This window comes from Parasteatoda tepidariorum, chromosome 2 (assembly GCF_982258835.1).
Source record: "Parasteatoda tepidariorum strain Cologne lab strain chromosome 2, Ptep-v5.0, whole genome shotgun sequence".
NCBI lineage: Eukaryota > Metazoa > Arthropoda > Arachnida > Araneae > Theridiidae > Parasteatoda > Parasteatoda tepidariorum.
In genome coordinates, this window is record NC_141756.1 from 6,548,604 (window position 1) to 6,576,349 (window position 27,746).

General features: G+C 31.8%; 1 protein-coding gene across 1 annotated transcript in view; it reads left to right on the forward strand.

The window, feature by feature from the left end:
- The window catches only part of Rsod (superoxide dismutase family protein Rsod), a 79,981-nt gene that overhangs the window by 39,253 nt on the left and 12,982 nt on the right, over positions 1 to 27,746 (forward strand). The window contains exons 2-5 of the mRNA XM_043056129.3: positions 3,180 to 3,396; positions 15,755 to 16,157; positions 17,982 to 18,115; positions 20,051 to 20,436. Of these exons, the coding sequence (XP_042912063.2) occupies positions 3,180 to 3,396; positions 15,755 to 16,157; positions 17,982 to 18,115; positions 20,051 to 20,436 (1,140 nt within the window). The remainder of the gene's footprint in view (positions 1 to 3,179; positions 3,397 to 15,754; positions 16,158 to 17,981; positions 18,116 to 20,050; positions 20,437 to 27,746) is intronic.

Sequence of the window (27,746 nt, forward strand, 5' to 3'; positions counted from 1 at the left end):
CTTTTAATTTTCAAATTAACGCCAATCAACTACCGTCGCGTCCTGCATTTTGGAATGGCAAGAGCTATGTTTTATAGATGAACAATATGCAAACTTCATGAGATAAAAATAAATATATAAAAAAGATTTAATGCATAACAAACAGACTAGACAGTCCTAACTTAGATCTAACAATCCTAAAATCCTCAACTGTATGGTTTCTCGGTAACTAGTTTGGGTTTCTAGCTAAACATCAAACTGTAGGCGAATTGCAATCGAACTTTGAATATTGTTTTCCCGTCGATTATTTCCACACATGTAGTACACCACATGTACTAGTATTCAGATGTTCCTAAATAGCATGGTCTAAGCAGCGGCTCTCAACTGTTTGACTGCGGTCCATTTATACAAGAGCTAGTATTTATACTAGGTGTGAATGACCAGCGTGATACTTGAGGTCTAATACCAGTGTTTCGGGAGAAGTACTTAAGACTAGCGAATAGTAGTTAATCGAACACTAGTATGTCCTACGTCACTAGTTGTCTTAGATCCGATAGCACTAGTGAAATGTGGTGCCTTTTTTAATATCTTGACCTATGTAGGTATGTAATAAGTGGCTATTTGTCATTATTTTTAAATTGAATATTTAGTAGATTATGAGCATTAAAGTTTTCACAGAATTGATGGTCCACATAACGAAAAAGGTTGAGAGTCCCTTATCTTTCTTAGACAAGCGGCGTCTAATATCGAACAGAGGAGCAAATATAATGCTTCCTGTAGTGTTATTTTCGCAGTATTTTATTAGTAAATCAATAATATTCACATTTAATAGCATATTAAACCTTGTGATGTTGATTTAGAGATTCACTTTTAATGGTTCTGTGTGTATCAGCTATCATGAGATTACATCCTCAACAAATTGCTTTTCTATATCACGTTACGTCTTCAACACTGTTTCCCCCTCTGTCAATCCCTATAATCTTGCTCCTCTATTCTGTATAATTCCCGTCTAATCCTCTGTTTCTATTTTCCTTACTATATAATCTTGTTGTTCTCTATATTTCTGTATAATCTTGTTTTATTCTAAAAATCTACATGCAGTCTGTTCGATTCTGTATATTCCTACGCAAACTTGTCGTTCTATTCTAGGTATTCCTTAGTGTCTTGCGTTTCTATTCTGCCATACTCAATTTATTCGTCTTTTATGTATTTTAATCTTTTCAGTGTTGCATGGGGCAGCAAACGTATTTTTTATTCTGTGCAATTACTTCAAGAACATATTAAGGACGTGCGTGCGTTCTTGAATAAAATATTAGGTGTACCTTTGCACGATTTAAAAAAAAAAAACAAGGAAAATTTTGGCTTATGTTTTTGAGGAGAAAATACCAAAAAAATAATTTTTAATAATTTGTACGAAGGCAATTACAAGTTTTAAGTTTCAGCCTTTGTTCTATGAAAGGCAATAAAATTATCCAAACTAAATGACTAACAAACTGTAACTAAATGATATACTATATCTGTATATTCATCTTGTTAACAATTTGATGTTTGCTTATTGCCTACTATGAAACCCTTTTTCAATACAACTCGCTTCATGATTTTATTCACTTCCTGTCTTTTGTTATTGATTTCCTGAACATTTATAAATCCTAACTACTATGCATACATTAATCAGTAGCTTTATTTTTTCATCGAGTTAACCATGAGGTGTTATCTAAGTATTCTGGGGTTTACACATTTCTTTATCAAAAGATCGGAATCTTGGATAGACAATACGATAATTAGTTCCATTGTCCTATTGTATACATCTGGGTTGGATTTGTATAAGCTCTTTTCTATGCTTCTTTTTCTCAATCTTTCTAAAATTTTAATTATTTTCTTAAAAAAAAAAGGTATCATTAGAGACAAAGATTTCGTTGAAAACATTTCTTTTATTGCGGCTGTTCTATGGTTTGATGGTTGTATTACACGAAATGGTTTTACATCTCTTACCATTTCGACATTTTACTTTTTTTTATTTATTCTTTTCAAAAGTCATACATTGTTAATTTTAAAATAATGTAATAAATAAGAGCATTTTCGAAAGAAATGACATAGTTTGGATTCCTTTTTTTATTGAGATTTTGGTCTCATTTTACCCGATGTTTTATTCCCCGAACTCAATTGGTTGGAAAATAGATCTCTCTATTTATATTGAATTAAGGTTCAAAGCGAGAAGTTGTAATTTATTATACATACTTTAGAAATACCTGTTTTTAATTGCAGATCAAGACGAGAAGTTGTAATTTATTACAGATATTTCAAGTTCTTCGTCGTCAATTATAGAAACAAACGAATTAGAACTTTTCGTTCTCTAAAAAATTACAAATACAGATGAAAAGATTTAGTTTTTCAGGGTGCGAGACATTAAAATCATTAGAACATTTTTTTTATCGTCAATGTAATTGCTACTTTTTCGAAAGTTTTATACAAATTAATATATATTACTATATTACTATAACTGAAAATGATTATAATTGATAAATAATAATAATGAGAATAATAATAATTATGATTAATAATAATTATAACTAATTATAATTAATAATAATTATGATTAAAATTAATTATAATTAATGATAATTATAATTAATATTTAAGAAATATCAACATCTGTAAATGCCATTGTTTCTTAAACTTTTTAAAAAACTTTACTGGAATATATATATACTTTTTTAAGTTTCTTTTCTAAATACCATATTTGCTATTTTACGAATATATTTATTTCTATATTTTTTAAATAAATAAATAAACATTTCCTCAATAGTTGGTATAATTGATTTTTAAAATTTCTGTTTTATCAAATCGTTTAATTGGATTCTTTTTAGCGTTTTACTTCAAAAGATTTTATATAATTTTCAAAGTCATGAATTTTAAATTTGAATGGCGAATTTGTCCTTTTAAGAATAAATTTTGCACTCGTTTTACAATAGATAAATATTTCAGAAATAGTTTGTATTCGCCTTTTAGCAGTCGCCTTTCGTCTGTTTATGAAAAATAATGTCACAACTTTCACTGTATCTCAAGAAATAACAAATCTTATTTTTTTTATGCACAATTGTTTCTTAAACAACGATTTGGCATAGAATAATCAGAATATTATCATTCACATATTGTTGTAAATAATATTGTGTAACTAATATTCTTTTCTTCTTTTCCAGTAATAAATGGACAAGTGGTGTTGTATGCCATCTTTAATAATGCTGGTATCAGAGGTAACATAACATTCTACCAGAAACCCGATGACACAAATGTCACCATCTCTGTTCATCTTACTTCATTTAGCTCTGAACCTAGATCGTTTGCGTGGGGAATTTATTCTTTTCCTGTATTCTTCGATTCCAAAACACCCTGTGCATCAGCGGAGCTCGGTTCCACGTAAGTTCGTGTTCCATTGTTTTTCTGTTGATGATTTCATGATTGATTTCATAACAGAGCTATAAGAATTCTGATTCATTCCTTTATAAGGATAGAGAAATGGTTGTTAATCAATTTGTTGAATAATTCATTCGTTTAATAGAATAAAAATGATTTAAGTCATCTTTGATGTTCCTGAAAGCTTACATTTTTTTATAGCATGAAAGTTTCGTAATCAAAGGTGTTGTATAAAAGACCTGTTCCCAAGTAGTTGAATGCGAAAATAGTTAAGAGTTATATGGGCATTGCTTTAAAAGTCAATTGGTCCTATATGAATATCTGAAATATGGATGTATATAAAAATTATTTTATTTAACTCTAATTAAAAAATCAATATGTTTTAATTGAAATTGAACAAAATTAAATGTTGTGATTTAAGTGAAGTGAATTAACTAGATCACTTATAAGAATACATTCATTGCTGATACAGACTGAGTAAAACCTTTAAGTCCAGTAAGAGTATTTAAGAGCATCGAAAAATACTGTAATGTTTAAATCCCTTTTATATTATTATTAGTTCATAGGGTTAGAACCCTCAGAGGTCCCACTCTAGAGGTAGACCACCTACTCGATGGCTCAACAACACCGAAAACGACCTCAAAGTCCTAAAACTTAAGAACTGGAGGGGAGTTGCCATGGACAGAGGGAGCTGGAGAAGGCGTGCTGTTGAGGCAGCCAAAGCCTGCAAAGGGCTGTTGCGCTCTTGAAGAAGAAGAAGTTCATAGGGTATATTGTTAAGAAATAGCGTGGCAAACAGGATTCATAAATGTGTAATTATCAGAAAAAAGTGGTGTGTCCAAAATTAGTTTTCAGCCTGAGTAAAAACTTTAAGGCCATTTGTAATTTTAAAAATAAATCTACATATACAAGCTTAAATATTACGGCAATTTTGAAGATTGTACAAATACATATGTATTCAAATTCGCCATACATATCTTTAAAGTTTTGGTGCTCTCTGTAAATAAAAGAAAAGTAAGATGTTAACTGATCATAACAGTTTGAAGTTTTTCCTTCGACAAGAATTTGTAGTCTTACTATTGCGATAAAGATGGGAAGATCAAAGACTGTGGTAAGTAATTTCTTAAAGTTGGCCAAAAATTGTGGTAAAATGAATACAGAGAGAAAACCTAAAGCTTTTATGTCCTCACGTGACAAAAGAAGACTTTGCAGGCTTGCATCAACGGGAAAATACTCAATTAGAAAATTTATTTGAATGACGCGTTTTTGTTTTGATGCGTTGACAAATGTTTGTCAAAAAACCATGCATAACATAATTAGAAGGACTGGAAGATAGATTTATATAGCAAAATTTACTAAACCTCTGTTGCTGCAGACTAAATAAATGATGAAATGCAGAAGATCTTTCAGGAAAAAAAATTGGATATATTTACCAAATCAACGCAAACATTCATTCAAAAAAATACGTTTCAAGCAAACAGATATCGAAACTTAAACTGGCCAGCTAAGTCTTTAGATCTCAACCCAATAAAGATCTTATGAGGAGATTTAGCACGAAGATTTTATGCAAATGGAAGGACTGTGGACTATTTTCATTCATGAAAACTATAATATTTGAAATAATTCGGGAAAAAGGCTCCTACACAAGCTTCTTTTGTATTTTTTTGTATACTATTTTTTATGTTGGCCTTAAAGTTTTTACTCAGGTTTAAATGCTTATTTTATACATACCACTTTTTTCTGAACTGACAGGCACTGAACTTCTCGCTCTTTTCCTCGACTGAGGAAATAACTGTAGCTCATTTAATAGCGTCCGATGGGCACTTGTGAATTTAGCAACATTACTCCACTGCCACAGATACCCGTTAAAAGGGTGGGTCGTATTCACACATCAACACAACACACAGAGGGAAACATCCATGTCATGAGCGGGATTCGAACCCGCAATCATTGGCTTCGCAGTCAGTTGCGTTAACCGCTCGACCATCTGGCCAGTTTTTTGACTTTTATAAAATTACAAATCCATTTTGTTACACTTTTTCTTAACAAAATGTTGTTTAAGAATTAATAATACAATAATATTTAAGTCTCAAATTTTTCCCTACGGGCTTTATTTTGATTGTGCAATTACTTTATGCAGTAATTCATAGTAGTAATTTAGAGAGATATATAATAATTAGTAGACCAAGGATGAAATTTGTAGGGAAAAAAGGCAAAGTTTGTCGATAACTTATCTTCATAAGTAATTTTTTTATTCATTAAAAAATGCACCCATATTATATTATCTGTACCCACTAAACGACATGTTTTACAGACACGTGGTATAAAAATTAAAACCATGGTGGGCGAAAGTCAAAACAATTCTTGGAAAACCAGTGTTATAGTATTGTCGGAATTAAAATGTTTTCCTGTTGAAAATTGTCCACCATGGTAGTTAGAGGGGACCAGGTCTGATGTATATGGATGATGGTGAAGAAGTTGTCCTACTGCTGACCAATTTAGACTATTTTTCTTCTTCCATGTTTATTTCTGCTTAGATGATCTATTGTAGGTCAGTCTCAACTGTCACCTTTAGTTCATCATTACTGACCTTTGATTCAAGGTGACCATTTGGCTCAATTATAAGGTCAAAATTACCTTTACGAAAATCTGTAAACAAATTTGATACTATTATTTGTGTAGAAAAAATTATTGTGAAATGCGATATTGATGCTTCTCCCGGGCTGTAAAGCCAAGTTCTATAATTAGGCTTCATAATAGTGTGATTTTCTGACCACCATTCCATCTTCAGCAAAATTATTCTTTTAAGAAACTTTTTTTTTTTTAGAGTTTAAAGTAAAATGTATTCATAAATCGGCAAAAAATGTAATTTTAAAAAAAGTAGTTCGATAAAATATTAAGCAAATGTTTAATAATTAGCAATATTAACTACTGATTTTATTCATGACTAGGTAGTTAAAAATTATTCAATGTTTGTCAACAACTATTTTCTGTAGTCAATAGCTTATTCTTTATAGATAAAATGTTTTTTAAAGCACCTTTAAATGAATATAAATTTAAAAAAAATATTATTTCATTTTTTTAAATAATTGTTTATTTTTAATTTTTAATAAATTTTTTAAATAATTATTTACTTAATCTTGCTCATAGTTAAACGTTTCTGGTACAAGGTTTCTTAAAACACATTTTTTCCTTCGAAAATTTTTTACTCGTTTTATTTCCAAAGTTATGGCTGAAACATCTAGATAAAAATGTGAATAATTTCGCAACCAAAAATCTATGAATAATTTTATTCCTCGTGAGCGATAAGCAGGAAAAAAAAAACCCAATTAGATACTCGTGTTGTGAATGTTAAAAGAAAGTAACGCTCTACATTTTTACTCTAATTAAAATTGGAAGTTAAGGATGAAACCCACACTGCCTCCGTTGTTTCTTCTTCTACGAGTCTGGAAACCTGTTTCACTAAATCGAAATTTCAACAAACAAAGTAAAAGAAATTGTGTTTATTTTGATAACCTGCTCTCATTTCAATGAAATTTCTAGTATGTAATGTAGTGAAATTAAAACGTATTTTATTTTATGATTTTGATGTACAGTAAGCGGTAAAAAAACAAAAATAAAAAGGACTACTCTGAATAACTTTTGATCTATTGAATGGGTTTTCACGTTCTAGGACTCAATCGTAGTGATCAAGGGGGTGACCGCAAAAGTTGCTAAATAACTAGTGCAGACACTATTTTAAGTTATGAAATCCAACACAAAAACGTATTTTCGCGAGGGCCAGATAGCCTGGTTGGTAGGGCATTGGGCCCATGTCTAAGAGGGCATGAGTTCGATACCCACCGGCCGAAGATTCTCCGTGTAGTAAATGGTGACTGGAGCACGTTAAATCTGTCTGGTCACAAAGTCCTCCATGTTCTCATAACAAATCAATACCTTTGGGGTCCTGAATTGGAGATGGATCGTTTTCTGGTTCAGGTCAAAATTACGATCTGTGGATGAATGAATGTATGAATGGGTGCGCTGTAAAGACGGGTTGTGTCGTGTATGTGGCTGAAGTCGTATTCTTAGCCACAGATGGCGCTACTGAAAAATAAGAAACACACTGTCTGTCTTAAAATCGCTTGGTTTCACCAGGTAGGCTTGCTGATATTTGGCAAATGCCATTAGAAACAACAATATATTTTCTCTGAATAATCATATCGTTTTTTCGACGTTTTCCGACGGATTCGGATTTCCGAACCCCAAAATATAGGTGGTAGCCGCGAATTTTAAAACAAGTCATGAATTAAAAATTTGATTTCTCAGGAACTATTTGATAGCTCTTGCTTACATTTGTATTTTGCGAGGTAAAATTACATTCTTTAAAATTATGAAAAAAATTGCATACCTTAAAATTCAAAACTTTTTCGACTATATCAAAGAAAATATTATAAAATAATAACTATTTACTAAAAGTTATTTTTTGCTAGGAATTTTCTTTGGGTAAATGAATTTAATAATTGGACACAAAATTGTTTCAGTTCGCTTAAGTAGTCCCCTAGATAGGACGAAATGCGCACAAAGTAAAATTAACATTAAGGGGTAGCTTACTTAGGACCACTCTATTTTTCCCAGATTGCGGCTACCCCCTATACTTTGGGAATCAGAAGTCCGAATCTTTCTGGAATAAAAAAAGGTATGTTTATTCAGAGAAAGTGTTTTTGTGTCTGATTTCGTAACTTAAAATATCGTCCTCATTAATTAATTAGCATATTAAAAGTCACCCCCTTGAACCATTAAAATTGAATCTTAGAACGTGAATATCATTATATCAAAAATTATTCAGTCCGTTTTTTTCTTTTGCGCATTGTACAATCCATGTTAAAAATTCATTTCTTAAATATAGTTCACATTCTAGTGAATGCGTAAAAATTTTACTAGAGTAATTTGTGGTTTAAATATTGGATTTTCAAGTAATTTTTGACCTAGTGATTGAGTTTTCAATCAACTTCTCATTTTAACTGCAATTAAATGATAAAATTTTCGAGTAACTTTTGACTCCATCATTGGTTTTCGAGTAATTTTTATCCTAATGATTGAATTTCTTATTTGAAGAATGTGATTTTCAAGTAACTTTTGACCTAATGATTATATTAATTTTCAATTTTTATTACAAATATATGTTTGAACTTTTGAGTAACTTTTGGCCTAATGATCGAATCTTCTGGGTAGCTTTGAGTTAATGATTGGCTTTTTTCCAGCTTGTGATTGGCTTTTTTTTTTGTCATTTTCAAGAAATTTTTGATCTAATGATTATATATTTAACGACGAAATTTTTGGTCATCCTTATTTTGGATGCAACTAAATTGTACCACTTTACTGGTGAATCGATTTTTACCGATTTGTACCACTTTACTGGTGAATCGAGTTTAGAATAGATTTTTTTTTTTAAAAAGGAGCAATTACTGTAAAAATTTTCACAGTAATAAATAAAAAAATAATTACATTGAAAAGCTATTTTGTTTTACTTTAGTTAAATTAAATTTAGTTTTAAACATTTAAATTAAATTTAAATGAAATACAATAAATTAAAAGGAATTAAAGCAAATAAATAGGTTAAAAGGTTTTCACAAGTTTACCAAAATCAAATTTGAATTTACGAAATGTAGTTTTTCCTAAATGTTTCTTTTTCTTTAAAAGAATGTATTTCCTTCACAATAATTTCTTAATTTCCACTGATTAGTTAACATTAACATTGAGCCTTTTTAATTACGCTGCTTACGTTATTGCTTGAAGTCGAAAATTGAGAAAAAAATCGGATTTTGAATGTTTCTTATAGGGGTTTTCCTCTTTTTAATAAAAAAATGGTTGACCGTGTAAAGCTACGCACAAATGGCGCTGGGGGTTAAAATTCACTTTAGTACATTACTGTTTCTGGTTGATTATTTTCTTACCCAAGCTTGAGAAAGCGCCATTCAATATTATTATACTTGTAGTGTTTTCAATATAACTCTTTCTTTCAATTTAACTTCAAACGAAACAAACAACAAATGAATTCGGAAGAGCCTGCTGTGATGCTTCCTAAGAAATAACAAATGGCGCTATTTTACACAAATGTAGCCAAATGAGGGATAACACTCAAAATATGGCAAACCTTACATTTTATGTTGTGATATTAATTGTCTTAAATATGGTTTAGAAAGGGACTGGTTTATGGTTATGGTTTACTGGTTACTGGTGACTGGTTATGGTTTACTGTTAGAATTTATAAATGACAGAAAACTCTTATGAATGGTAAAATGACGAACAAATTTAAATTCAAATCACAATAATAAAACTTCCTAGAATATTAAGCCTGTTCACACATTGAGTCGTAAGCATAGCATAAGCGGAGGGATACATCGGAAGTTTTCTGTTGTTTGTCTATAGTAAGAACTCCCCCCACAACAAAGTCTGAGGCCGTCTGCTGTTATGGAAACAAGAAAACCGCACTTTAGGGAAGGTAGCTTCTCATCACTAGGGCTAACACAATAGACCGAAGAATATTATTCCCTTTCTCTTGCCGACCTGAACCAAAACCTATCCTAAACAGTAACCTCACACCCCTACTTGAAATAGTTATGCCTCGTTACCATAGTCACAGCCACGGGTCCAGACGAATGGCTAGGAGAGTTCTTACTTTAGACAAACAATAAATTTCTTCTGGTTTTAGGAAGATATTTATTGTTTACATTCAGTTAACCTTCCATTCAAACTATAATAGTGTGAGCTATCTCTTTTTAGTCTAACTGGAAGACGACTTTACCAACCCCTACACTGATCGTGCTTTATAATAACGATGCTGTATCATCAAAATTTTCTGTAGAATGAAAACGAAAGAGGAAAATAAACGAAATCTTATCTTAATTCATTATTTTTTCATTTCAGTTTAACACTTTGAGCTACAAAATGATGGAATCATTTGTACGCGGAAGGGAAGTAAAATATGCATTGTCAAACCGTAAAGTGACGGTCATTTTCGGTAAAGCCCTCTGGCGGGGAGAAAGCGATTATTTCTAACTGATCTGAATACATCTGAAGCCCAAAAGGCTTCCTAAATCACGTTTGTTTTTCTTCCTCTTATAAGACGACTGCTGCCCACTGCCATTTCCCTTTTACTAGATCGATATGTATGTTAAGAGGTCAATCTGGTCACTCGATAATCATCGTTATCAAAATCGATTACCTTCAAAACTTATTGCCTCCATTACTTCCTCATACACTCCATTTGTTGGCTTTAAATATAAAAAAGTGTTTGGACAGTGGTCTTAAATGGATCAAAATTGTGAACTTATGAGTCATTTGTTGATCTTTTTATTACTATTACTTAAACTTTGTTAAGGGATAATGTTATTTTGCGAAAAAAAAAATTCTCAAAACTTTCCTTGATTAGGAAGATTTAAACTAAATATTAATCCTAGTATTGATCCTAAACTAGGAATTAAGAGAACGCTATAAGAGGTTCAGGTAACCCTAGAATGAATCATTAAGTTAGAAATGCTGCCAAAAATATTTTTAAAATATATAAATACTAACGAATTATCGCAGGATTACTTCCCGAATAAGTAATTCTGCCATAATTTGTAAGCATTTTGTTGTTTTAGAAATACTTTTTTCAGCATTTGAAACTTAATGGTTTATTTTATGCTTACCTCAACTCATTTTCTTCTATACTTTAAACTAAATATTGATATATTTGAAACAGAATTTGCCATGAAGGGATTTTTCCGTGGTGTAGGATCCCCTTAAGATATGAAGAACTAACTAATCAATAGAATGTTTTATGCGCTTGACTTATTGCATAAACTTTTTCTAGTATACAACTTATCAGTGTTTTTAAAACTTACTACACTGTAACTATAATATGGTGAGCTTACTAAATCATAAAGTTGTTTATTTTCTACGAAGTTAAACCATATTATCATTCTCGATAGTATGATTTCCTTTGAAAACCAACGTGATTCAATTTGATACCTTATTAAGGTTGCATCAAATTTACACCGTATTATAGTACAAGGTACAGCTTCAATTAAGTCTCAACATTGAAATGATTTTTGAGTACAATTGATTTCTTGTTTTTTTTATCCAATAATATTTAGATTAACAGATTTGTGCCAGTTTTCTTTACTTCAAAATTTAAACATTTAATAACCTTTGTTATAAAGGACAATCGAACATTAAAGGGGATCATCACTATAAAATTTTTCAAAAATAAGTACTTTTCGTCTTACGTAGTTCCTTCCCGTGTGAATAAATGAAGTTCAAAATACTTATTTCATCAACTAATTGTATTAATATACATGTATAAAAAAAGCTGTTTTTCTTATTTTTTGGTTTGTAGAAAATGTTTTAAAAGATTTTTTTTTTTAAATGTTCATTGACTTCTACTTTCAAGCTTAATGAGCAAATAGTAATTCAACAAAAAATATCAAATCGTAAACATAAATAGGGAGATTTTTCAGTAACTTAAAAAACTTATCGGTTCTAACATTTCAAAGAATTTTTATTAATTCTTTTTGCATCATGCCGCAGACTTAGAGCTTGAAGTTTAATGTTTGTGCAACATTCTGTGTTAAGACAGTTTATATCGTACCCTTACCTAAGAAAATGACATCAGCATTAAAAAAAAGAAGCTGAAATTCCTCATCTGTGCTTAAATGGGGAGTTTCACACGGAAATGCTCTTCGATTTCACCTCACCTTCCAGAAAGGCGTCATTCGTCAGCTCACACGTGATTTATATTAGTGTTCCTTCATCATCTGTTCTCGCGGTCATTGGTAGCTAGAAGCTTGAACATCTCTCTGGAGGGAAAAAATAGTCAAGGTAAAGTGAAAAGTCTCACACGCGTTCAATAAAATCGCAATATAAATTCAAATGAACATACTCATCTTAATTTATGTTTTCTGGAATTCTAATTGGGCTGACATTTTTACAGTTCCTCGAATAAAATAGGAAATTTTGTCTATGTTGCAAAAGGAATCGAAATATTCACTTTAAGACACTCTACCCGCATTTGATATTATTTATAATTAAAATGAGCTATAAATTATTTATTTTATGGAAATTAATTACACTAGTGGGCTGCGCCCCATGCTCGCTAATGCTCGCCAACCCCCGAAAATTGCCATGCAATCTTATATGGTTTGCTTCGCAAACAAAGCTCGCTTCTCTCGCTTCTAACTTAGGTACATTGCAAATGCACAAAATTCTAAGAATTCAAAACAATCATTCAAATCCATATGACAACTTTAAAAAAAAAAAAAATTACATCTTTTTAGTAAATACTAAGTCATTAAAATAAATTTGAATTCAAATAAAGACTCATTGACTGAGACTAATTTTTCAATGAACAATAATAAAACAAATAAATTCGTGATATAAATCAAAAATCGTCAAATAAATTCGTAATACATAAATTCGTGAAAAAAAAAAGCGCTTTCGACAAAATACTAAAATAGAGATCTATCGACAAAGACTACTCACTTCTGCCTAGCTTAATAGTATGAGATTGCCGCAGCTGAATTGTTATTTCAGTTTCCGTTTTCAAAGGCGCTATATGTTGAGCCACCTCAGCTAGATTTGGCATGTGACATTTTTAGCGACATTCATGGGTCGATTTTCTAGCGTTGCCATTCGGGGAGTTGTAATGAGGCTTTCTTTTGTCGCCGTGTAAGAGAAATATATATATAGATATTGAAGCAATAAATAACCCAATGGAATAATAAACAATAAAAAAAGCTTATGATAAATAGTAAAGAATAATTAAATTATTTTTTCAGTAATGATTGAAATAATAAATATTTGACAGATGGAAGATGAAATCAAAAAGTTTCAGTGTATTCTTCTTTACAATAACAGTTCATTTTATTTGTAACTTTCAGCTTATTAATAAAATTGGGAACTACGTCGAACAAATATATTTGATGTTATTGATCAATTTGAAAAATTATATTATTAAAAACAATTAAAATATATTCTTCATCAATTATTGAAGAAGAGAGAAATATTTGTGATAAATAATTTAAATTATGAACAATTAGTTAATTAATTAAAGAAAGCTGTGAGAAGAAATAAACACTTTCGAATTTAATAATCTAATACTGAGCAATTAATTTAAGTAAGAAATTACAATAAGTTATAATTTTTCGGAATATTTCTTCTCTTGGATTTTAAAATAATATTTGTTCCGATGTAAAGAAAAGATTAATGTTACATTGTTTATTTTTAGTGAATGAAATAAGGAAGACCTATTTTATTATTATTATTATTAAGATAAATAATAACTTATGGTAATATTTGTCAGAATAATTCTTCAGATTTCCAATAAAGTTTAACTGGACGCACTTCTGTACACAATTAAATTACAAGTAACTGGTCTCTGTTCCGATTAAACTAAGTGATTTATAAAAAGTTGTTAATATCCTCAGAACTAATGAAATAATATAAAACGGTCAAAATAAATATTAAATAATATATTTAAAAATTCATTTCATTCGATTAATGAAGATAATAATAGAACTTTGTGGATGAAAAACATTGATATTATCTGTTCTTGTTTTCCATTCTCACAATTCTAAGCAGATCTGTTCTTTTTAGAAAAAGAAAGAAAGAGGAAAGAAAAAACGAAATAACCTCGTGCACATTGAGTCATAATTGAGCCTTTTTATTTAACAAACTTATCGATATGGATACTGACTAGTCTAACAGCTACAAGATAAAGGAAAATGCAGGCATACAAAATAATAAGAAATCGAATTTTCAAGCTTAAAAATATCAATTACCCGTGTGGAATAAGAGCCACTGATTTCTTCCAAAAGGGTAGTTGTTATACGCCATGATGGGTTTGTAAATACGCTCCCGTCTTCTACTTCTCTTGATTTTAAATTCCAACTTGTATCAATCAATATTGACCAGTGTTAATATAGTGGTTGTAGATGGGTTACAGTCCTGACATTACTGTCGAAATGACCGTGGTATTTTTCTTAGTGGTTGTAAATTGGTAAAAGTCACATTACTGTCGAGATGACCGTAATGAGTTTTCATTTTTTTAGTGGTTACGGGTTAGTTTCATATAACTGACGGACTGACCGTGGGTAGTTTTCATAGTTGTGATAAGCGGGTAGACTTCGAGGTTGGGCAGCTCGAAGAAGTAAGGCGCATCGACCGGAGATCTATATTGTACCCAAACCCTAGATCACGACTAGCGGTAAAGCTTTATAGCTGATATAAAGTTCAGCAAACACCTGTCAGGAATATCCTGTAGTTCCCAGGTCTTAACGCAATAGTGTCCCAGAGGCTCAAATCTTTGATCACGAAAGACTTCCAATTCAAAAAGAATATGTCGTAAAGTCTCCTCTTCAAGATGACAAACAATACTAAGAGGATCGGGTGCAATACCCATTACCCATAATGTAGAGGTGTCTCCTGAGGGTGTAGTGACCAGTGAGAAGACCAATGATTTTGCTCAAGCTATTCCTCATAAGCTTAAGAGGATCTTTTTGACGAAAATGGAGACCGTCTCCATTTAACCTGGTAGGGGGTAAGAGTCACACTACTGTCAAAATGACCACGTGTTAGTTTTTTATAGTGTTTGTTGATGGGTGAAATTCACATTACTGTCAAAATGACCGTAAGAAGTTTTCATTTTTTTAGTGGTTGTAGACCGGTTAGATTCATATTACTGTCAAAATGACCGTGGGTAGTTTTCATAGTGATTGTAAATGGTTTAGAGTCACGTTACTTTCGAGATGGCAGTGGGTTCATTTCTACTGTGGTAGTAGATTGGTTAAAGTCACATTACTCTCGAAATGACCATAAGCAGTTTTCATTTTTAGTGGTTGTAGAGGGGAATATTACTGTTGAATTGACCGTGGGTAGTTTAATATAGTGATGGTAAACGAGTAAGAATCCCTCTGCTGTCACACTGAAAATAGGTTAGTTTTTGCTGTGGCCGTAGGTGGGTTAAAGTGACACCACGGGCTGTTTTTATAGTGGTTGTAGACGGGTTAGAGTTATATTACTTCGAAATGTCGGTGGGTTATTTTTCATAATTGTCCCATTACAGTCGAAATGGCCGTAGGTAGTTTTTATAGTTTAATTTCCGATGTAACGCAAATACGAGCTAGTTTCAGGCATTTCCAACATTTTTAATTGCCGGATGTCTGTCTTCTTTTTAGCTTTAAAGATCTTACTTTTTTCATTGTGTTTAACTAATTCTAAATATAATAGTTACAATACAATTTTATTTTTAAAAACCTGCAAGAACTTATGTCCAAAATATATTTTCTATTGTGTAATTAATGAAGTAATTTGATTTCAATCAATATGTTTGTCTTTGAAGGTTTCATGACTTAGCCAAACGGCATGGATCTATTATGATTCCTGCAGCAGATGGTATGCCACAAGTGTTCACTGACTCAGATCTTAAGCTTCGAGGATTAAATACTATTTGGGGTAGATCTTTGCTCTTACGCAGTACAGCTTACAATACTGACCTTAGAGCTTGTGCCAACCTTGCCACAGATGGCGACGCCAAGACAGTGGAAGCAACGTTCTCTTCGCCTGTTGCTGGAACTGTAATATTTCGCCAGAGTGAACTCGGAGAAACTACTATTTTCGCCAATATTTTTCATACCACAGAGGATTACACACCTTCGACCAATCACGAGTGGAGAATTTTGGCGACAGACATTCTCGACAGATCCAAGGAGCTTTCGAGGAAGAGAAGGTGTGAAAATCTTCAAGTAAGTCCTTTAATGTAAATTATTCTCAGATGCAAAGCTAAAAATGTTTATCTACTAGTTTTTATAGTTAATGGAACACCAATATTAAATATAGAGAAATCATATGTATTTAGTGGTACAGTGTGCAAAATAAAAAACGGACCTCTCTGTATAACTTGTGATCTAATGATCTGATGTTGACGTTCTAGGAGTCACAATCTTTATGGTTCTAGGGGGTGACCTCAAATAGGCTAACTAATTAGTATAGACGATATTTTAAATTACGAAATCAGACACAAAGCTTTTTCTGAATAACCATACTTTTTTTCGACCGATTTAGATTTCTGTCCCCCAAAATATAACACGTAGTCACAATATGGGAAATATGATTCCAATATTTTGGACATCTTAAAGTTTGAGTGCTTTCCTGTCTCCAGAAATTTTTAAGTGAATTGAAAAATTCTACACATAATTATAAAATTTGTTTATTCAAAGAAAGTTAAAAAAAATACAAAAAAATTATAATTTTTTCTATTATTTTATTTAATAATGGTCGAAACATGTTGAACTGTAAGATATAAGAATTCTTACATCATTTTAAGGAATGTAATATTCAAGAGATTGGTCAGAAGAGCTGTTCAAAGTTTGAACCTCTTAAATATTAATTTTACTTTTTGTATATTTCGCCGAATCTCGATAACTTTCCAAGCGTATTTGAACATTTTTGCTCACAAATTTTAATAAAAATTCCCAAGACTCTATGCATCAAATTTTGAATGTCTGACTTTATTATAAATCGATTTCTCAGGAGCTATTCAAACGATTTTACTCAAATTTTGTATTTTGCCATGTAAAATTACATTCTTAATAAAGGGTTGTAAAAATTGTATAACTTATAATTCAATTTTTTAAAAACTTTTATTAAATATAATAAGATAAAATAGTGAAAAATAATAAATGTTTACTAAAAGTTATTTTTTGCATGGAATAATGTTTGGATAAGCAAATTTTATAATTGTGTGCAGCAATTTTCCAATTCGCTTAAAAAGTATTCGAGATAAAGTAAAATGCGCTAAAGTGAATCAAGTTTAAGGGGTTCAAACTTTGGAACCCTATTTCCCAGATTGCGGCTGCACCCTATATTTTGGGCGTCATAAATCTAAAGCCATTGAAACAATGTTTGTTAATTCAGAGGTAGTACGTTTTTGTGCCTGCACTTATTAATTAACATGTTCGAAGTCACCCACTTGAGCCATTACTATTGAGTCCTAGAACATTAAAATCCGGTCATTAGATAAAAAGTTATTCAGAATAGTTCGTTTTTTTTTCCCACACTGTACGTTGTTAAAGTATGTTACATTGATTTTTGAAGAGTGTAGCAGTGAGAGTGTATTATTTTTAGCACTGAAGTTTAATATAAAGCGAAGTCAAGGTTCTATCGCCATAGGTGGCTTGAAACTCTCCCAGCTTCTGATCAATGGGTTGCTTTGGAAAAAAAGGTGATCAGCGCGCTATACTGATAACCTTATCACCCATCAAAAAATTGTCCACTAAATTGTGAAGCCGACAGGGAGAATCTTTTTCTTATTTTAAAATTATTAATTTTATTGCATTTAAAAATTTATTTATTTATAAATTATACGCATTTAAAAATTTGTGATGTTAGAGATAAATTACTTTATGAAAAAACACAAAAAATCAGTTTCAACTTTATAAAATTTTAATTTCCAAAAAGGAGAATTTCACCTTATCTATATTCATCCATTATTAATATCATGTAAATAAATTTTACTGTTCAAGCAAATTTAATTGCTTCTTCATTGATGTTTTTCTTAAAATTCGTAGGTTCTATTCGATCCAAATAACGTAGAAGATTCAGAATGTTCAAAATCTTCCCATGAGAATTGTAAAATAGGGGAAATGACTAGAAAGCATGGAGAAGCAGCTGTTGGAGCCACTAATTCTCGATATTCTAAGAGGTATAGTTGATTGATTTAGAAATAAATATATATATATATATATATATATATATATATATATATATATATATATATATATATATATATATATATATATATATATATATATATATATATATATATATATATATATATATATATATACATATACACAGGGTGATTCTGAAAAGATGGGAAAAATTTTAGGAAGTGATAGTACACACCCAGACAAAGAATTTTTATCAAAGAATGCATGGTCCAAAACAAAACGCCGAGGTGCTGGCGCATTTGGAAAGTTTTTTCATGCAAACGAGAAAGCCCCATTCCTATTGCGAGTTACTGCGCTACGTTATTTGTCGTCAAGCTTTCGGCCGCTGCAGGGAAAGTTCGCCTATCTTTTCTTCGCCGTTGTACTGTGTGCATAGCCGCTGCCGGCCACTGTTTTGAACACTTATTGTAATCACATGCCATTAGATTTGCTTTTATAACTTAACTTCATCGTTCTTTGTATGTTTTTGCCTCATACAAGAACATAAACTTTGACGCCCTCTAGCGGTTTTGGGTTCTGTTTTCGATCATGCATTCTTTGATAAAAATTGTTTGCTTGTGTAAATTGTTAGTGAATTGATGTTTCATTTTCGTAGTAGTAGTTACGCCACAACCATCAATATCCGCATTCTGAACTAAATTCCAGGTGATACAAGAACACATCAGTCTATCGATATTGTAATGGATCAGAACGAGGTTGTCAACTATTCAACTGAACTTCTGAATTCACTTTGTATAGCATGTCACCGAACATTTTAACTTTGAAAATTGGATTACTAATCATTCTTCTCTGAAAAATCAATCCACCAAAATTTTGAAGCGGTACCCGGCTTCCAGTGGAAAGGATGGTGACCAACATCCTCTAAGCAAAATTTCTAAATGGAAAATTTAAAGCAGAAGATGTTCTGTTGCCACGCATCCCATTGATACACATGTGTCATTCAAATTTTATCGTTTATTGCCGCTTCAAGATAATATCTAGATATATGGAAGATATCTAACGGTAACCGCTATATATCTAGATATATAGCGGTTGATAGATGAAGTCTCGCCTTTGCCATGACCATTAATAAAGTACAAGGACGGTCATTGCAAGTATGTGAACTAAATTTGGAACATATTTGCTTCTCGTTTGGACAGCTCTGTATGGTCTGTGCTCACGTGTCGGAAGACCTTCTAATTATTTGTATAAATTCTAAACAGGAAAACAAAAATTATTGTGTACTCATAAGTACTTGAATAAACATATTTATAACGAAAGAGAAATTGTCAAATTTTTTTATCTTCCGAACATATGAAGAGAAAGCCACATTAAAATTATGTAAATAATTTTCATTTCGATAAACGTAGTTTCCTTTAAATACAATTCAGACTACAGGCAATGCCACGCGTTCAGGGTACAACTAGTAAATAAATAAATAAAAAAAAATCGTTTCCTTTTGATATTTTCTTTTTTGTTTTAATACCTTATTTTTGACTAAAAGATTAGAATCTAACTAGAAAACTCAATATTTTTCGATTTCTAGCTATGCGTGCATTTTTCATTATTAGATTATCTTGCTATAGCTTTGAAGTGCTATGGCTAGATATAACCTACCGTATGTAGAATCTTGCAGTAGGTGATGGAATAAGACATCTCTTAAAATAAAGTAAAATAATTTAAAATATAAATTTTTTTAAAAATGTATTTTAGAATGATTTAATTTTAGTATTAAGATAATATTTTCCATATTCATGGGAACTGTTATTGCTCTCAAGGAAAACATGAGAATTCAAAAATCTAAAATTAACTCGTTATAGACTAATAACTCGTGTACTGAACTGATCTTTAAAACAAACATATCAAATTAACTGTATGTCATGAAGTCTTCGTTGAAAATTTACTTAGTCATGCTTTTTTTTCTTCAGATTCTACGTGGACACCAATCTCCCTTTATCTGCTGTAGGAAGTGGTTTACGTTCGCTTTATCTGGTTTTGTACGAGAGCGGCAATCCTTTCAGAATCATGGCCTGCGCCCCTCTAGTCCCTGTAAAGCCCAAAGAAGTCAAAGCATACATCAGTTCCGATTTTGTGAAGGGCCATATACTGTTGAGCCAGAGCTACAGAACGCAACCTACAGTGGTCACCATACAGCTCCACAATCTCAGAGGACGAGGATCTGCGTTTAGGATACACGAGTTTCCCATACCACAGAGAACTAAAGCTGGAGAGAATTATTGTGGCACAAAATATGTTGGTGGAACATATAATCCATACGAGTTACCTATAGAAGATGGCCCTGACCCAGGAGAAGGTTAGACTAAGTTTTCATTTTGATTGTTGTTATTTAATTAGTTTTCGTATCAAAACTTATATAGTAGATGGTGCTTTCTATGTAGTATGTGGTTTTATGTAGTATTCCGTAATACTTCCTTTTATATATATTTTTAGAATCATAGTTAAAAAAAGACCAAAAATTTAATCATTATCGGTGGCAAATTATTAATTAAGAAAGAAGAAGACGAAATTAGTGACGCAAAATCTGTTTGATTGTCTATTGAAACAGCTGAGAGGCTGGGAGCGAATGTTAAAATCCCGTTTGAATGTCATCCGGTAATTTGAATTTCTTCAGTAAACAATTCTACAGATTTCGCCGATTTTTCGTTTTTTGCTTTCGTAAATATTCATTCTTATTATAGAATTTTTAAAAAAATAAATAAAATATTTGGATTAGTCTGCGTAGGGACCGAGAGTGTGCGGTATCGGTCCACGTTAAACTGTTCTGCCGTAAAGTGTTCGAATTCGCGGGCAGGGGAGTCTACCAAAGCAGGGGAGTCATACCCTCTGCAGAGGATTTAAATTGCGATGGCATGTCTTCGGATCATCCTCAGGGATCTTTCCCAGACCGTCGCCAATAGCCCATTGTGCAGCTCTAGTGCGACGTAAATGAACTACAACTACAACAACTAAAAATGATACATTAAGATGAGGATTGCGGAACGCTCTGTATAACATTGTAATTACTATTTGAGCATTTTTAGTGACTATTTGAAAATATTTTATTTTTAATAGAGTTTTTATGTCTATTCTTTTTCTCTGTTTAGAAACAGAAATCGTAGTTTCTCTTTCTTTCTCTAAATATAGAAATTCTAGTTTTTCTTTCTCTCTCTAGATTCGGACACTCTAGTTTCTCAATTTAGAAATCTTGTATTTTTATGTGGTTATAGAGTTACGACTGGTATAGCCTCAAAACTGTCTTCTTCAATATATATTCTACAGGTTTTGATGGCTTTTCGTTTTCTCCTGGCTAAAATATTACTTCTAAGTATGTATATGATACTTCCAAAAATACATAACAATGGGAATTGCGGGACGTACAACATAATATTCGAAACTAGTGGGCTGCGCCCCCTATTCGCTAACGCCTGCCAACCGCCAAAAATTGGTACGCAATCTTATATGGTTTGCTTCGCTCGCTACTAACTTAGGTACAAAATTCTAAGAATTCAAAATAATCATTCAAATCCTTATAAAAACTTTAAAAAAAAAATTACATCGTTTTAGTAAATACTAAGTCATTAAAATAAATTTGAATTCAAATAAATGACATGCAATTCGTTAAATCTATTAGAAATGTGCTATAGTATAATTCATGATATAAATCAAAAATCGTAAAATAAATTCGCAATATATAAATTCGTGAAAAAAAGCGCTTTCGAAAAAATACTAAAATAGAGATCTATCGACAAAGACTACTCACTTCTGCCTAGCTTAATAGTATGAGATTGCCGCAGCTGATGCTCTCTGGTTATTTCAGTTTCCGTGTTTAAAAGCGCTATATGTTGAGCCACCTCAGCTAGATTTAGCATGTGACATTTTTAGGGGCAATCATGGGTCGATTCGCCGTGTAAGAGAAATAGTAATGTAAACAAACGAAAGCAAACGTTGCTCCCGGCGGAAAAGAAATACAGCCAAAATTTGGGAGCCACGTAAGAGAATTATATATATTAGATTATTAGCTGAATTTTAGTGACTATTTGAAAATACTCATTTTTTTGTAATAGTTTCTGTATCTAATCTTTAATTTCTTTCTCTAGATACAGAAATTCTAGCTTCTCTATCTTGAGTTGCTTAATCTTAACGTGATAAAGCGTTACGAGAAGTAGCTTAAAAGTGTCCTGATAGTAGCAACAGAGAAAGTTATTTCCTTTGCAAAGTTTCCATTAAACTAAGCTGTATTACACTGCGTAAAAATCTTGTTAACTGCATCAAGCTAGGTTAGCTTTTATTAGTGTCATTTCTAGTCACTTTCGGCGACCAGCTTGATCACCTTTCAAAATCGTCTAGTACAACGCGTGTAATCTTTAATGGTAACCAAGTCGAATGCCCAAAGCAACCGCATTTAACTATTCTAATTCTTCAACCTCATCTCCAATCCAAACACCTTAATTAGTTTTAAACAATATATCAACTCATTATTTTTCACCGCCTTGTCTAGCTGTTACCCGACTCTTTACCCATGTAGATGTACTTTTATCTCCGTTTTAACTATTTTGAAGAGAAGTCAGCTATACTGTCAAAGTTCGTTAGTATTAATTTAAAATTTGTCCACCAACTATTAAATCACATAAACCATCGTAACTATGAGTTCGGGATATTTCACCATAGTTAGACAGCAGAAGTATTTCCATCTCTGTCGTGAGATAAGATGGTAGTTAGGTACTTTATTTACGTCACACTAGAGCTGCACAATGGGGAACGTCTCTGAAGATGATCCGAAGACATGCCATTACAATATCGATCCTCTGCAGAAAGGATAGCTCCCCTGCTTTGGTAACATGACGACCTGAGCGCGAAGCCGAGCACTCGACGGTTGAACAGTTTAACGAGTAACGATACCTCGCACGCTCGTCCCCTATGCAGACTGATCAAGGTACGCTTACTAACCCCAACCAGTGATGCTTGACTTTGATATGCTACTTTACGATCAGTTCACTGTGGGGCTGAGATAAAATGGAAAACTCATCCCAATGCCTCATTACGTGGTGTACTACTTCCTCACGCAACGCTCGAGCCATAATTTGAGTATCATATAATATATACGTGCTATTGCACGACAAAGGCAAGCTCTGACACTAATTGGTATAACAGTATGTGGCACCATAGCATCGTTTGAGTTTAAAAATTCCATGCCATTTTTTAGAAAGGATCAAAAGTAAATCTAAATAATTACTTCGAACTTTTTAAGAATAAAAATATATTTTGTTTGTCAGCGAAATTTTCTACTAAAAATTGAAATTCTAAGAATTATTTGAAGATTATTGCACTAAGGTCTTTAAGTTAATTTTGTAAACTTTCGGTTTGAAAAGTGGCGCAGCTGGCTACCATGTCAATCTACTCTTCCAACTGGTCTTTTAATTTCGAAAACTTTTATGAGTACTTCAAATTTGAGAATTTCTTTCGGCTCTTGCAATATCCAAGTTGTAATAAAACAATTATTTAAGCATGTGTTACATACCAGTTAAATCTTTTGAGAGTCAACTTCACGCACTTATGCAAATCACATTAACTTTTTTATAATTAAATTTTTTTTGAAAATAAGTTTAATTTAATTTTTAGTGGTGTTTTCTTTATGTGAAATTTTTCAAAAAATTAATTAAAGGTATTTATGAAAGGAAAAACAGTTAATTAATTTACCTTGACTCTCTTTTCCTACACCGTTTATTGTCTTCTTTCTTTCTACGCTTGATTGAACTCGTTCAAGTTCAGTGAAAACTACCCAACTGTTTAAAAAAAAAAAGATGGAGGTTTCGATAACCTCTCTCTATTTCTTGTTTAGGAGATGTCCTCCACACTCAATCTAAATTCTTCTCGGTTATATTTAGAATGATTGTCTCTAATCGTGGCTGTCATTTCTTCTTCACGCATTTCATTTTTTAGTATTTATGGGGGTTCCAGACAAAAGCCTCATAAGGATCCGTGGTGGCCCAGGGGATAGAGCGTTCACCTCCCTATGAGCTGAACCTAGTTCGAATCCCAATGATGGCTGGTCGATACGAATTCCGCAAGCTAGTGTGAAGCTACTCTTACACGAGCTTCCCTGAAGCTCGTGTAAAAGTAATAGGCGTCTCAAAGTTACACGATTTTCCTTCTATTCACACTTTTCCAGTGCCTGTTGCCATGGTTTCAAAAAATATTACTTTTTCCCCATAGAAGTACGTTTTAGTTCAAGCACGTTCCCTGGGTTGAGGTTGGCAGGAATAGTGGCCAGACGCGGATTATACGGGTAAGAGTTTTACTAACCTAGGTACTTATCCGCGTCTGGAAGGAAAGAAAGAAAGAAGTACGTTTTAGTACGAAGTTAGGTTAGGAAAAAGTCAGATTTCTAAAAACTATGGTAACGGAGAGGGAGAAAGTGTGAAGAGTTGGGAAATTATATAGCCTTGAGACACCTGTTTACAGAGAATATAAAAATAGTTCTAAAATCAAAGTGTCGGTAAAGAGTATGGTGTATTTAGTTGGTGTTAGGCATGCTCTTCAATGTAAAAATAGATATGCTTTTTTATCAATTATTTTTTGTTTTGTTTATCTACTCTTAATAATTTTTTCAGCTTCAATGAGTGGCTTTAATAATATGCGAAATGTTCGTTCCGTAGTAGACGTGTCCTATCACGGAGTTAAGCCTTGGTTCCAACTTTATGTTGTGGAAGATTATTTAAGTCAAATTAACCTTCTTTAGACGCCCGGTGGCCGAGTGGTAGCGCCTCACAGTCCCGTGCCACAGTTCCTGGGTTCCATCCTCGGGCCGGGCAAGGTTGACTCAGCCTTTCATCCCTTCAGTGGGTCGATAAATGAGTACCAAGCATGCTTGGGAACTAAACACTGGGGATTTTGCGTTTGGCTGACCATCAAACAGGACTGTTCCTGCACCCCAGAGCCCAAGGTGGGCGCAGTAGGCCTTGGCCCTCTATGGGCTGTCGCTCCACTGAGTTTAGTTTTTTTTTAACCTTCTTTAACATTGCATGAAAAAGAAAAATCTTCCTCAAAGAAGAATATCTATTGCAAAACTTGCTCTTCCCGACTATCGTACTACAATATATAGGTTTAAAACTTTTAGTTATTTATTTTTAAATTGAAATTCCACTTCACTGATTCATTTACTTAACCGTACGCTGTTTCACTTATTTGTTCCTTTATTTATATGCTGATTCACTGATACGTTCATTCATAATCAGCCAATTCAATTAATCATCGATTTGTTTCCTTTCTTCCCTCATTTTTTCCCCCTTCATACTCTCGCTATATCAGGAATTATTCATAATATCGATTCCTATAAAGACGCCTTGTTACGGAATTTCGTATTTTTAAAAATCAAAAGTGAGCAATCTTAAAAGTAATCATGTGAAAAAACCTGAGTAAACAAACATGCAAAAATTTTAAATAATTATCTCGTCAAAACCAAAATAAAAAGAAATTTTTAAAAAAGGAAATGAGACGAACGGGCGTTATAGCAACGGAAATTATTAAATGACTTGGTCCATTAAATGACATAAGCTGCAGTCTAGATTCTCTTTATATTTACTAACCTTGATATAAAAAACCTATAAAAATATTTCTAAATAGATCCATTAATTTAAAAAATATATACAAATAATTATTTTTTTTAAAGTAATTATTTTACTTTATTAGTTAATTTATGAGAATAAGTTATGTCTATGTACCCTATTAATTCACCAAAACATTTTATGTTGAAAATAAGTACATCAAATTTTAATCTTTTTAAATTTCCGTTCTTTGTGATTAATTATATAGGTTGATCACGTCGTATTACTAGGTTATTTATGCAGGTGAAAAATCTGAAAATTCATTTTTATGGGCAAAAGAAAAACAATTAATCGCGGGTGAACTGGTCATTTAAATCCTATAATCTACTTTCTAGTTCTAAAGGTTTTCAATGGTTTTCTTTTCAAGAATCTGGTTTTTTGTTCATTGAAATAATTTCATTGACAGAGTCTTGTTTTTTTTTTAGCCCTTGACTTGGTTTGTTTGGTTGAGTAAATGTGTGCCGTTTGTTTATTTTTCAATAAGAAATAGTTATCTAAATGGTTCAATTATAGAGTGTTTCATTCTGTGAATGATTTTCATTCTTTTAAAAGGATGATTTTTTTTTAAAGTTTTTGTGTTAAACTTCTTAGATTAAGTAGTAAAATTTCTTTCTTAAGAGTAAGAGGCTAGCTGACGAACAATTTCGAATCGTTTTTTATAGAATTATTATTAATTGAATCGTTTGTTATTTTTGAATAATTGCACATGAAAAAAAATATGCGCTAAAAATAATATAGTTTTGAAATTAAGTCTTTAATCGTTAGAACTTAATATATGTACCAGGGCGGCCGAGGCAGCTGCCTTAGACCTCACGCTTGTGTTCATAAATTGCGATCTTTTTTCTAAATTATTTTTTTACTTTTTTTTAAAAGTATTTTTTGATATTATTTTTAATTCTTTATAAAAAATAGTACTTTTTAATGAGATTTTTCAGGCGGGAATATCTTTTTTGTTTTTAAATTTATGAGAGAAATATGCATGTGAAACATTTTATAAAGGATAAAATACCCCACTGTTGCCTTGAGAGAAAAATTACAAATTTTTAGACTATTAAGTTTTATTACTGCGCATGAGCAGCAAGTACATAAAACCCATAAAATAAGAAAAATTCTAAGAAGACAAAGAAAAAAAAATTAAAAAAGGAAAAAAGAAAGATTTAAAAGAGAAAAATGTCAACAAAAAAAAATTCGAAAAGATACAATCTCGTCACCAGCTCGCACGATTACATTCGCAAAAATAGTGCTTTCTAATATTGTATTAATATATCCAAAGCAAAATATATGAATAAAATAGCTTGAGGAGCACCGAAGAAAAAGATTCGTAAATAAAATTTCCATCCTCTTTCATGCGTATTTTAATTTTTTTTAAGTCTGTGTTCTTTATGCTATTGTACTGAATTTATTTCGCAATATCGTTAAAGGTTGGATAAATTGTTTAAAAAATGTAATCGTGAATATAGATGCGATGCTAATAACTAGAGGGTCTTGAAAGGAAATTGTCTGTATTTACTAAGTGTGTTTCACATAAAAATTGGCCTTGCATTGCAATTTTAGACCATGGTGACAAAACCCTATTTTTTTTCAAAAAACAAATCCCCGTGAAATAAATAGTTTAAACTTCCAATTTGGCTAAGTTTTGTAAAGCAGTATTTTTTTTTATCGTGCTCTGAATACCTCTTCTTTAACTATCCCCCCCCCCCCAGTATGTTGAATTAAACTTCACAAATAACTTAACCAATATCAATGAAATGAAGCTTTAAGAAGTTTTCCATTATATGCCAAAAATGACCTTACAGCGCAATTTTGGACCATAGTGGCAAAAAGTTATTTTTTTCATCTTTTGAAAAGCAAATCCTTTTGGCATGAATAGTTTAAAATTCAAATTTTTACAGTTTTGCTGAACAGTTTTCTTGCGATCAGGTTTTAGACAGCTCTTCTTTAATTATGGCCACCCAGCATGTTGTATTAAACTTAACAAATAAGTAAACCAATATCACTGAAATGAAACAATTTTTCTGTT